This window comes from Carassius auratus, chromosome 26, assembly GCF_003368295.1.
Source record: "Carassius auratus strain Wakin chromosome 26, ASM336829v1, whole genome shotgun sequence".
Classification (NCBI taxonomy): Eukaryota; Metazoa; Chordata; class Actinopteri; order Cypriniformes; family Cyprinidae; genus Carassius; species Carassius auratus.
The window spans coordinates 11,862,860-11,876,781 of record NC_039268.1 but is presented as its reverse complement, the minus strand read 5'-3'; the positions used below and the strand labels follow the sequence as shown (position 1 = coordinate 11,876,781).

General features: G+C 34.7%; 1 protein-coding gene across 2 annotated transcripts in view; it reads right to left on the bottom strand.

Annotated features, from left to right (window-relative positions):
* Positions 1-465: 465 nt before the first annotated feature.
* LOC113044338 (G protein-coupled receptor kinase 4-like) overlaps positions 466-13,922 on the bottom strand; it is a 29,879-nt gene continuing 16,422 nt past the window's right edge. Inside the window, exons 9-16 of one of the 2 annotated variants that reach the window (XM_026204245.1) lie at positions 9,236-9,426; positions 8,102-8,139; positions 7,671-7,760; positions 7,378-7,586; positions 6,019-6,156; positions 5,754-5,891; positions 5,076-5,255; positions 466-3,617 (exon numbers count right to left, since the gene is read on the bottom strand). In XM_026204245.1, the coding sequence (XP_026060030.1) occupies positions 3,573-3,617; positions 5,076-5,255; positions 5,754-5,891; positions 6,019-6,156; positions 7,378-7,586; positions 7,671-7,760; positions 8,102-8,139; positions 9,236-9,426 (1,029 nt within the window). In that variant the 3' untranslated portion in view covers positions 466-3,572. The remainder of the gene's footprint in view (positions 3,618-5,075; positions 5,256-5,753; positions 5,892-6,018; positions 6,157-7,377; positions 7,587-7,670; positions 7,761-8,101; positions 8,140-9,235; positions 9,427-13,922) is intronic. The other variant, XM_026204246.1, reaches the window with a different exon arrangement.

Below are 13,922 nucleotides of genomic sequence, written 5' to 3'. Positions count from 1 at the left end.
ATGGTCTGAGGGTGAGTAAATTCCAAATGCTTTATCAGTGGAATTTTTTTTTTTTTTTCAATGATAAAAAAATTAATAAATGCACTTTGTTCAGGTAATTGCGCTGGACTATTGTCAATAAAAAAAAAAAAAAGGACAAATGAAACCTAAACCATCGACTGTGTAAGAATTTAATAAATAAATAATACAGCAGTAAGGTTAAGCTGAAATAATTGTTAATTTCTATCATTTCGACCAATAGTGTCAATCTGAAGTAATACAGTTGTGTTTGTGTGTACATTTTAGATGCAATTTCTATATTTTGAACCTTCTGTCCAAATACATCAAACTGTTTTATAGTCAAATTCTAGACAAATTAGTGCCTAATATTCACAAAGTGCCAACATAGATCAAATACAAACCTAGAGGGTCCGTTTTTGGTTTAGCCACACAAAAATAATTGTAATTAATTCCAAATTGAAACAGTTTTTAAACTAAATTATTTATTTTATATATAGAATAATTCAATCAAAGATGTGACTGCAAGGAGAAAACAGGGAAAAGGCAGTGTAATCTTCAAATATACAAGGTTAAAAAACACAAACATTCTTGTGAGTTTTTATAGAGAATGAAATGTACATTTTAATGGCCATATGTCAACTCATAATTTTATTGTCAACTAATGTGAGTGCTCTTCCTCTTGTAAAACCATGGATACAGTAGAACATGCACACACGTGGGAATAACAGAAGAGTTTAGGTTCACAGCTTTGCAAAAGGGACCATAAAGATCCTCATAAAGAGAATAACAAATATGGGTGATGGAGCAGTCAAAGGTAAAACAGTGCTTCCTATTTGAGCTTTACTGTCAATGCTGCAGTATGTCATAACCCCGCCCCCCGACTCATGCCATTGGTTGTGATTCTCCATCAAACCGAACAGAACAGTGTTCAGAGATGGAATTATCATATGAATGCTTTATTTTGTCTCTGCATATTACGACTGGCTATGAGAATAAAAAATTAAGATTTAAAATTTAAAAATTACATTTCTGCTTTAGAGAACTGCATCAAAATAAAATATCCTATATAAAGGACATTTCAGTGGGATTTTTTCCCCCTACACATTTAGGAATGAAACATCTGAGACTAATTCCCATTTCTGAATGGAAGCATTACCTCGTTGTGACTGAAATAATGGCATACAAATACACACAAAAGTAAAACAAAATGAGTAATCACAATTTAACATAAAGTGTGCATGTGATTATCATTAACAGATCATTCAATACCCCGTTTGGAATATTAACTGAACATATGATACCTAAGGCAAAATCAACAGCTCATTTAAGAGCCGTCATGTGAGCAAATTTGAAGATGAAGCTTATTTAGGTGGTTTACACTGGCCTGTTGATACCACTGTAAAGATTCCTGATGGCACTGAAGGTAACCATAAGAGCAAAGGCAGGAAGCTGAACTAAATGTGGTGGATATCAGCAAACAGTCAACAAAAGTGATTCATTGGACAACATTTGGTTCATTTTGAGATTATCATTATCAGTCCATAATTACAGCCACTTAACAAAACTTTCATTATTGGTTTTCCCCTGCGTCTGGTCAAAAATCTAACAAAAGCCTCGTTTAAGAATAACAAGCATTTTCTATTTTCAATTTGATGTGTATTTTGAGTAAATATATTGTATTATGATTCAAGGAATAGTTCACCCCAAAAAGGCGCTTTAACCTTAAACTGTTGCTTCTGGCTAAAATACCAGTCTATAATCCATGATAACGATTCCTCCAGTGATGTCCGCTGAAAAGCAATGGTTTTGAGTTAGAAACATCTTAATGATGGGTTTGTTTACAGTTTTGGATTACTGCACTGATCACTTGTAGATTATTGTGATGTTTTTATCAGCTGTTAGGACTGTCATTCTGATGGCACCCATTCACAGCAGAGGATTTATTGGTGAGCATGTAATAGAATGCTACATTTCACCAAAATCTGTTCCAATGAAGAAACAAACTCATCTACATTGACACTTGGATGACCTGGATATGGTGGACCAAATTCTCATTTTGGGGTGAACTATTCCTTTAAGTGACTCATATATATCAGTATATATACATATATTTACGTATATATAAAAGCATTACATCAGTCATTCTGCTCTCTAGATATCGCCAAAGGTAAGCCACTGTAAACTGTTTATCAGTGGGCAACTGCACAATATGTCCTACTGTTTTAAAGTTAGAACAAATGTGTGTTTTTGTCTTGTTTATGCACATGACCAAAACAGGTAATAGTCATCTGATGCACAGAGATCCAAGATAAAGAAATGACTTGTTTCACACTGTAAGATTCTAGAACATCCTGTGCTCTTCTCTCTACATATTAAAGGAAATTGACCATTGCCGCATGTTCATAAGACATGGAACTTAACAGTTGCATGAACTGCATGAAAACTATGCAGAAAGACTAGAAACAGACTGATATATCAATCAAGCTAATTAATTGTCCGATATTTGGTCGTTTTGAGGCTATTGGCACTAGCTACCACCAACGGCTTTGTCAAAAGACATTTTTTGTTTTAAAATTATAACTTATACAGTGGAGTCCATAAGTCTGAGGCTACACTGAAAATCTACACCTCTCCATTGTAATTTATAACTAGAAATAAATAGAATGCTATAGAAGAAGATTTTTAAAAAAGTAGAGTTATCTAAAATGAACATGAAGCATCTCATATTCTCGTGAAATATTAAATACTATTTCTGCTTCACAGTTTCATGTTCAATTCACGGTTTCTTGCTCTTACTTTGTAGAAATTTACTAGCAATTTCTGAATGAAAATTGTTTCTACACCATTTTTGTTGTTGTTGTTGTTTACTAATCAAATAAGCCAATTTGGTTATATTATGACATTCTAATATTCTGGTTAATATTCAATTCAACCTTTAATCAAATATGCTGTTATGCTGATCATATCGTTTATATTTAAAAAATTGTACGGAATTAGAAATATAAAAAACAGAAGCATTTTGCTTAGCGTTGTCAGATCATTGGACCCCGCTGTACAGTATATGTGGGCTATAGTTTTTATCAGCAATTGACCATCAGCCATCAACCCATTTCAGCTGACCACTAGAAACGATAATGATGAATAGATCATTTGTACTCCTTTCTTTATGTTCATTTATCTCATCCCACTGTACAAAACCAAATCTGTCCAGCCAAACAATCTAACATACAAACAAAGGCAGTGCTAGGAGGCTAGCATTAAACGAGAAAAGTGAGGGTTTATATTGTGCTTCAAAAGAAATACACATTTCATATTCAGTACAGATGAAAAATAATAACAATAAAAACATTATATATGCATTCAAGTGGTATTTCTATGGCTTTTTGTACAATACAACCTTTAGTGAAAATATACATCTACACATAATTCAAGTACAAATGTACAAAATTCTTTAAACTCACACCCCTTTTCTTTAATTATGATACAGTTTAATACAGTTCATAAATACAGTTGAACATTCATACGTTTAGCATTCTGATTGGCAGCTGATGGGAAGTGGGAGTGGTTTTAAGTCAAGATGGCTCCTCCTCCTCACTGTTGGCATTACTAAAACAAACCTGGAAATGATGAAAAGCACAGTAATAATATATCAGATGTGGTGAAGATTACATACCCTAACATTAGTGTTTCTAAATTTGTGGCCACATTAGTGAGTGTATATATATATGTTTGGACACCTTCTCATTCAAAGAGTTTTCTTTATTTTCATGACTATGAAAATTGTAGAGTCACACTGAAGTCATCAAGGGCTATTTGAGCAAGAAGGAGAGTGATGGGGTGCTGCGCCAGATGACCTGGCCTCCACAGTCACCGGACCTGAACCCAATCCAGATGGTTTAGGGGTGAGCTGGACCGCAGACAGAAGGCAAAAGGGCCAACAAGTGCTAAGCATCTCTCAGGGAACTCCTTCAAGACTGTTGAAGACCATTTCAGGTGACTACCTCTTGAAGCTCATCAAGAGAATGCCAAGAGTGTTCAAAGCAGTAATCAAAGCAAAAGGTGGCTACTTTGAAGAACCTAGAATATGACATATTTTCAGTTGTTTCACACTTTTTTGTTATGTATATAATTCCATATATAATTCCACATGTGTTAATTCATAGTTTTGATGCCTTCAGTGTGAATCTACAATTTTCATAGTCATGAATATAAAGAAAACTCTTTAAATGAGAAGGTGTGTCCAAACTTTTGGTCTGTACTGTATAATTTATCATTTATATTGTACTGAATATATATATTGTATAAGTATAAAAAGTAGTATTTTATGTTTAAATAATTTACCAAGACATACCTTCAAGAAATAATACAAAAAAAGTGTCACTAAAGTATTTTTTATGAAATTCAGGAAGACATCATAAAGTAGTGTGCGTGTGATTTTTCACATTATGTGTCATTCTTAGCTACATTTAAATAATTTTATTATAAATTCAGTTACAGATCACCCAAATGAACCAAGAATAAATAGTCTTTTTTTTTTACTTTTTAAAATTGATATTTAAAATTGTAGATTAAATTACTGGTACCCAATGGCAGCTTTTTTGTGCAAACTTACACAGTTAAATTATGAACTGGAATCATAAGTGATAATCCACAAAAATTCAAACATCACACTGACTAGTCCTCGGCTTTGAGGTTTGTATTACTCTGGTTAGGGTTAGTCAGTATGAACCTAAATTAAAGGCTCAGTTTGTAACAGTGTTGTAGAGGTTTGTTCCGATCACCACACACACACACACACACACACACACACACACACACACACACACACACACACACACACACACACACACACACACACACACACACACACACACACACACACACACACACACACACACACACACAACACACACACACACACAAACACACACACACACACTCACACAGAGAGAAAGTGTTTTTGTTTTATATCCTGTTTTAGTTGTAATACTGTATGTAACATTAAGGGAGCAAAATAGACAATAGAATCAAAAGATGAAGGTAGGAAGGTCTATTTGGAAAGAGCCAGAAAATACCTCAAGCCCCACCCCCTCTGACCGCAGCGGGCGGCACGCTAGCACTTGCCTCTCGGCGGAAAAACGGTAGAAGAATCCTCGCTTGGGTGCTGGATTTGGCTTGTTCACATCCAGATCAGAACACAGTGCTCCATCCATCTCGAACACATTAATCTCTTTAAAGCACTCCATCTCAATCATCTGAAATACAAAGACACACACACATAATACACAACTGTACAGTGCACAATCCATCTCTATTTCACTATTACGTTTAGAGAAAAAAAGGTAGTCATAAGAAGTCACTCTGTTATTGATTTATTGGAGTGGTCTCTCATTTAACAGATGTTCCTCCTAAAAATACTTAAAAGTTGACATATTGACATAATAAGAGCAGAGAGCTATACAATTAAATCGATCTAAAGTCAGCATATTAGAATGATTTCTGAAGGATCACACTTAAGACGGGAGTAATGACGCTGAAAAATCTGCATTGCATCACATGAATAAATTACTATTTAAAATATATGGATGTGGAAAACTGTTGTTTTTAATAGCAAAAAATATTTCATAATATTACTGCATTAACTAAATGTAGCCTTTGTTGGGCAAAATATTTATTTTAAAGTTTTTCACAAATGTTGCCAACCCAAAGGGTATTATGAACATTATTAACCCTTAGTGACCAGAGTGTAGTACCTCATTTTGCCATGGGATGGAGACACTTCCTGTTACAAACTTGTGGTAGAAGTCATCGTCTGTAGGGTCCAGGTTTACGCCTTTGACTGTAGAAAACTGCTCTATGTCCAGAACATCCTTGCAATACACAGCACGTGGCTATATATATATAAAATAAAATAAAAACTTGAATATGAACAACATTGGAACATCTTACATGTTTAGTCCAATAAGAGTCTTTTTAATCAAGCAGATAAAAACGTATAAATGGACATGAATAACTCACATCAGGACAGAACGGCGGGTCTAGCATGTTGGCCTCCAATCGCTTGAAGTTGATGTTTCGGAAAATAGGATGCAGTTTGACTTCAGCCGCTCCACAACCTTGACTCCCCAAACGCTCCTTTGGATCTTTACGTAACAACTGTGGAGCCCAGGAAAAGAGAGGGAAAGAAGTGAGGCTGACACAGAAGAGGAGATATCCCAGTGGAAGTAAAAGTGACCCTGAGGTCACAGTCTTCCATGACAGCATGAGAGAGGCCTAAACAAAACACACTCCTCCACAACTTACTTGAACTATTCCCATATAGAAAAGAATACATACAGCCAACATTCAAGATTTCAGCTTCATTCTGAGTGTCTATTATAACGGAAAGGACAAAAACACATGACAAGTTTTTAGATCTTTATAGCTTGCTGAAAAAAAAAACTTTCAAAAAAAGGTTTAAAATGAATTACTCTAAAAAGTATTGTTTTCATGAACTACTGTAAAACTAAGACCATTTAAAAAAAATCCCACTGAAATAAAGCTGAAATAAAACAAATAATAGATGGACAAAGGCCACTTTGGCAAATAAGTGAATTAAAATAAGTTTTACTTATGAAATCAAATAAATGAAAGCTAAATAGCATTTTTTTTTAATATATAAAAAAAAACTAAAGTGAAAACTGAAATGTGCATGTGTGTGTATATATATAATATATTTATTATATAATATATAATTATTATATAATACTACAGTAGCAGTGATGTGGAGTATAATTTAAGTCAAATATAATTTTCCTTGCATCATACATGTGTATGTACACCTTCTAGTCTTTACTTAAAAAAAGTTTGTAAATATAACTTTCAAGGTATTTACAAATATCGTAAATTCTTTAATAAATGTTGCTCATTTCCAATGTTGCTTTGATTTACTGATCATAGATTTATGTCAAAAAATAGTAATATATTTTAACATAACTACTTAATTTTTTTCGTGATAAATAATAATATAATAATAATAAAATAAAAAACAAACAAATCCCTGCCAAAATTGAGTTAATTTTACTGTAGAAATTTAAGCTAAGTTAGTTAATAGAGATAATAGAGATGTACTACATTTATGAGTTCAATTTTTATGCATCTTTGAATAAATTAATGTATTAAGATAAAAAAATTAGCATTTTGTCTCTGACACAATTACCAATTTAATTGGCCATAATTCTTTATTTGATGCCACCAACTTGAAAATGAGAAGTTTCCCACTGGTTTAAATGCCACTTCTGCATCGTTCAAGTGTTTTCAACTCATAAATATGACCATTCTGACATTATTTTAAAGTCACAACAGCACAAAAACCCCTGAAGAGCATTAGGTCTGCACCTGTCGGCAGATGTCTTTAGCTTCTTCAGAGAACTTCTCAGTGTATTCCTCCTGGTCCTCACACACACGGCGGTCCACCTCTTCTCGCTTCACACGCTCTTTGCGGCGACGAAAAGGAGACTGACCTTGAATCATTTCATATATCAGGCAGCCCAAACCCCACCAGTCGGGACTGAAGGTGTAGCTCTCGTTCTGAATGACCTCCGGTGCTAAAAACACATAGAGACAAGCATGAAGTCAAACACTCCAGGACAAGTACTGCTTAAGAGATACGGAATGCATTTGGCTCTTACCCATGTATCCCACCGTGCCAACGCGCCCTCGTATCGTCTCACCCTCTGGAATTTGGACGGCCAGTCCCAGATCAGAAATACGGATGTGCCCTGGAGAACAGCATCTCATTAAAACCTGCAGTATTATCATTCCTAACATGCCCATACATGACATACTTAAGTAAAAGTAAAGTAAAAAGAATGTTCCCCTTAAGAGGTTAATGATCTGAATAAGGTGTTTACGTTTGATTTTGTTTGTGCAAAACTCGCTGCCACAATGCAAGGGTGTTCTGGGTGAACGCCAAGGTTTTCTGTGTGGTTGCTAGGTAGTTGCTATGTTGTTCCCTACTAGCAAAAGTCAAGAGTCCACCCCCAAGTGTAGATATGCGTAAATAAGGTAAACAGATGCGAAAACAGGCCATAAAACACAGTAGTGAATAACAACGGCTTACCACGGTCATCAAGAAGAATATTCTCAGGCTTCAAGTCTCTGCAAAAACAGGGAATACATTCATTTTACACAGCTGCAATCTAATGACCTTTTTTTTTTGACAAGGAATATGAATTAACTATATGTACTTACTATATAGTTAGGGTTTGGTTTAGGGTTACTTGCATGTAATTTTGCATAATTTATTGCTATTATAATAGTAAGTACACATAACGTGTAACAAGGACACCTTATAATAAAGTGTTACCAAGTCTTCTTGAATGAATTTATTTGAACAAAAACACAGCAAAACAGAATATTCTTAAATATTACAGTTACAAGATTTCTAGTTATATATATATATATATTAAGACGTAATTTATTCCAGTGATTGAAAAGCTGAATTTTTTAGCATCATCGCTCCCGTTTTCAGTGTCACATGATCCTTCAGAAATCATTCTAATATGCTGATCTGGTGCTCAAGATACATTCTTCTTATTATTAATGCTGATAGGTTTTTGCAAAATATAATTTTTATGGAAACCATGATACATAATACAACCACGTTTACTTGAAACAGGAATCTTTTGTAACATTATGAATGTCTTTTTGATCAATTTAACGTGTCCTTGCTGATTAAATTTTAATTTATTTAAAAATAATTTAAATCCCAAATTGGAACAGTATTGTAACACATGGTGCGGATCTTGATAAAGTTGAGCCAGTAATTTGAGAGAAGATGATATAATAGTCCTGCTCTATTACTTGCACTGCTGTGACCAGGTAATTCCATACGAACTGAAAGTGCCTGTTTTGAATTATAGGCACAGACAGAATGCAAAAGAATCTACATTTGTTTATATTCATTTTACATAGAATACGATGCCTGCCAATATAGATGGAAAGCCAAGCCTTACATTCAAAAATATACTTAAAAATGTAAATATATTCAAATCACGCAGCCAAACATTGCTATGCCTTCCACTGCTCAGTCTCTTCAAAAAAAAGTGCATGCAAAACAAAGAAAAAAGTCCTGAGTTAATATTAAACAGAATCTGTAGACCTTTTATCATTCAAATCCTGGACAATTTGCAGATTTCTGCGAAATGCATTTAAACATTGTAAAATGTGAGTGTGTTGAGATTAATAAACACACCTGTAGATGATCCTCTCTCGATGAAGGTCCTCTAAACCACAGCAGATCTCTGCTGCATAAAAGATGGCACGCTGTTCATCAAAGCCAGAGTTTCCCATGTTATAGATATGAAACTTCAGGTCTCCACCGTTCATTATAGTCAACACCAAACATAGAGCGTCCTTAGTCTCATATGCATATGCCAAACTAACCTAGGAAGGGAAAAGAGTGACAAAGAGGTGCATTGTTATCTATTCATGAAGGAAGGATACATGAAACTTAGTGGTGCATGTCAAACAGTCAAATGTAGTTCATGAGAATTGTTTTTTCATGTGTGAACACTTTCAGTTTCAAATTATCCGGATGAATGGCACCTGTAATATACAGAAACACATTTCAAAACTTCACAGGGTTATGCCTGGAGAAACAGACTAAACGATACGATCCAAAATGGACACACAGGAAATGTACTGTATATGATTTTAGCCATTACAGCATCTCCTCCATTCCTGTTTTCATTTATAGTTTTGTTTCACTAGCATAGAGAGTAATAGAGTAACCACACAATCTCACCTCAACAATCTAAAGCATCGTTCATTTCTATAGAACAGCGCAGGACTAAGTTTCAGAGCCAGTATGAAGTGTTCTGAAACGTGAAGTTGAGGTTATGATGGCAATGTTTGACATTTAGCAAACCACAAAAGCTACATCATACATTATGCAGTGTATTATAATTTTACCCCAGCATGTCCTGTGACCTGCTGAGTGACGCGTGAGGAGTACCACTGCAGAAGCCGAAAACCGCTGTGTTAAGGAGGGGTTCTTACCCTTCAGCGGTTACACCCAACTTTGTGGGTGGTTAGGTTTCAGAAGTAGACAGATGTGGGAAAGGGCTGTGAACTCAAACAAGAAGCTGATGTTACTGTGGAAACCTGCAGCTACACAAGAGCGTGAAGACTATCAAAGGACCCTTCACATCATTATGTGAAACATAACACCAATGGGAGCCAATATATATAGACATTCATAGTTTTATTCTGAAATGATGCATTAAATTGATCACATTCAATTGTGCTTACTATTTTAGAAAGCTTTTTTACTGTTTATCAAAAACAGCCTAAAAGAGCATAATACATATATACCCACAAACCTATGAGGGGCCGTACAAGCCATAATTCATTCTGGCACTCTCACACACATACATTCTCCTTACACATACATATATTCTTGCTTTCACACACGTACATTATCCTTACACATACATATATTCTTGCTTTCACACACGTACATTCTCCATTCACATACATATATTCTTGCTTTCACACACATACATTCTCCATTCACATACATATATTCTTGCTTTCACACACGTACATTATCCTTACACATACATATAATCTTGCTTTCACACACGTACATTATCCTTACACATACATATATTCTTGCTTTCACACACGTACATTATCCTTACACATACATATATTCTTGCTTTCACACACGTACATTATCCTTACACATACATATATTCTTGCTTTCACACACGTACATTCTCCATTCACATACATATATTCTTGCTTTCACACACATACATTCTCCATTCACATACATATATTCTTGCTTTCACACACATACATTCTCCATTCACATACATAAATTCTTGCTTTCACTCACATACATTCTCCATTCACATACATATATTCTTGCTTTCACACACTTACATTCTCCTTACACATACATATATTCTTGCTTTCACACACTTACATTCTCCTTACATATACATATATTCTTGCTTTCACACACTTACATTCTCCTTACACATACATATATTCTTGCTTTCACACACTTACATTCTCCTTACACATACATATATTTCTACTCTCTTTCACACACTTACATTCTCCTTACACATACATACATTTCTATTCTCTCTCACGCACATACATTCTCCTTACACATACATTTACTTGTATCTTTTTTTGGAATCCATTACTTCCTGTTTAAGCAGGAAGTCATTCTCAGACCTGGAAATACATGTGCAAGACCTGATCAGCTCTTCCTCACAATTTTACAGTTATGCTATTCAAAGTCATCCTTTTTTCTTTTCAAGTACATATTTAAAGTTTTTAACTTGAGCATATCATTATGCAACCTATGTGTTTTACAGATCTGTGTACAAGTGTTAAGACACTGATTTTGATTGTATTAACAGGGCTTAATGCTAAATAAGTTTTCTACTGGTCCGGTTCGGCCAGTGGTTTACTTTTTTTTACTTGCCCTGGCAAAATTTTCACAGGACTTGCCACAATCAATCAATCAATCAATCAATAAGACTTATTTTTTTCATTGTTGACTGTAACATTGTATTGTAATAAATAATAACCATTTTGCACAAATAGGTACAATAGTTCAAAGATAAAACAAAAATAAACCATTCTTTTTCAGGCCTAACTATTCCAGTTAAGGATGCACTGATCAGGATTTTATTTATTTTACAATCAAATGAGCCGATTCCCATTCTCATTGCCAATTTATTTAGTTCTTATTCTTTTTCTCTTTTTTTGGTTTTTACATTTATTAAATGTTTATTTTGTTACTGGCCAAACTAACCTTGAGCAAACAAACAAACAAACAATATATATGCAACATGAAGCAAGTGCACAAAACAAAAACATCAGATGGGCTGAATTAATATTGTATTATTACTATTTATTATAATTAGTTTTATTTCCTTAATTATATGTGTGTGTGTCTGCACTATGTTTGTACTTTCTGTACTGGAAGCTCCTGACGAAATTTCTTCTGTGTGTAAACATTTGGCAATAAAGCGCTTTCCGATTCCGATGAAACTGCTAATTCAATCTCTGACAGCAGGTGGCGCTTATAGAACACTAGGCTAGCACTGAGTTATCGCTGCACGCAGAGCTGTGCAATTGAATAAATAAGTAAATAAAAATCTAAAAATAAATAAACCGCAATGAGTCTTGGGTTATTTAAATAATATAAAGATATCGCTGTCCCTAACTTGCTGCCTCCCACTTAATTCACTTCCTAAATTAAATGAAAAAAAGAAAAAAAAAATATCCTTGGACGCTTATAATACGTCTATCTGGCAACGTGACTGAGGCTAAGCTCGCGTCCTCAATCACAACTCGCTCAAATGACGAGGCCATGCAACGATGATAATAATTATTTATGTATTTTTTAAAACCCAGATAGCTTGCTGAAATACTTCTGCGGCTGACTCATCTACCTCAGCCATCCTGATCAAGACCTGTCACTTTGAGTCTGATGATCGCACCTAATCTGCCTTCCGTTTCCACTACACGCCTTCCGTTTCAGCTAAACGCCTTCCGTTTCCACCAGGCACGTGCACAGGTAGGGCTCAACCTGTGCAGAGCACATGCCCTTTTTGCCCTTACACTCCGAAGTGCCCTTTTTTTGGTGTTTTTGTTTTTTCTTTTTTAATCAATGCTATTGGTCACCCTTTACGTCTGTCTGTCTGTTTTACCAAATGAAAATTCTTAAAACGAGCTTGTGTAAATCTTATTCGATCCTCAAGCTGTCACCAAGCTGAACTCCGCCCTCTCTATATTCATTGAATCAACTGAAGTTCCACAGCAGCCGCACAGTAGACAACAGCTGAGCAGAACAAAGTTTTGCGAAGGGTAAATAAATATCTTGTTGTTTGAATAAGTAATACTAAACACTGTCTATAAAGGCTCATATTTTATTTATTTGATGTCTGACTGACTCACTGACTGAGACATGTGGGACGTCGCCTGAGAGAGAGGGCTAGCATTTGCCATCTAGTCATAGCCAATACATAGCCAACACAGCCTGTGCATACAGTTGCATTTCATCTTTTATAAAATGCTAATTTGGCCAAATGCATTTTACCACAGGAAAAACTGAGCGCTCCGTCTATATAGCTAAAAAAACTAGTTTGTAACGTTAGATGAAAATGTAATGTGATGCCCGCAGCGGCAGGCGCCGTCGCCGTTTTAATGGAGCACAGAAAAAAAAATCACATTTGCACACATTCGCTGGTCAAAAACGATATATTGATAAGTAATACAACAACAAATAATTTGTTTTTACCATCGGAAAATCATAACAGGTACGCCCCCGCTGTTTCATACTGGAACTTACACAGCGACGAGTGATCCTCGTCGCCTAGATAACATATTTCTAAGAAATTTCTTCTTTGATTTATGATTGATGATACTCTTAATTTATTAACATTTAGGCTAATCATGTTATGGTATACTCTCTGTATACTCTCTGTATAAAATGTTGTAAAACATGGTTTTACTACAGTAATGTAGTAGTAACTAAAAAAAAAATTACAGAAGATCACTGAAATCTTTATATTTTATCATACAGAATGTAATTCATGATTCATTCCAAGGCTTCATTTATTTGATCCATAATACAGCAAAATCAGTAATATTGTGTAATATTTTTGCAATTTTAAATAAATGTTTCTATTTGAATATTTTAAAATGTAATTTATTTTTGTGATCAAAGCTGAATTTTCAGCATCATTACATCAGTACTCTTCAGTGTCACCTGATCCTTCAGAAATGCTTTTCACTGCAACTGTACTTTTCACACTATTTTTATTTATTTTTTCATTGCTGGCTTATTTTAGGGAAAGTTTAGTGAATAAGAGACCTTCAAGAGACCAACATCCCTGGTCCACCACAGT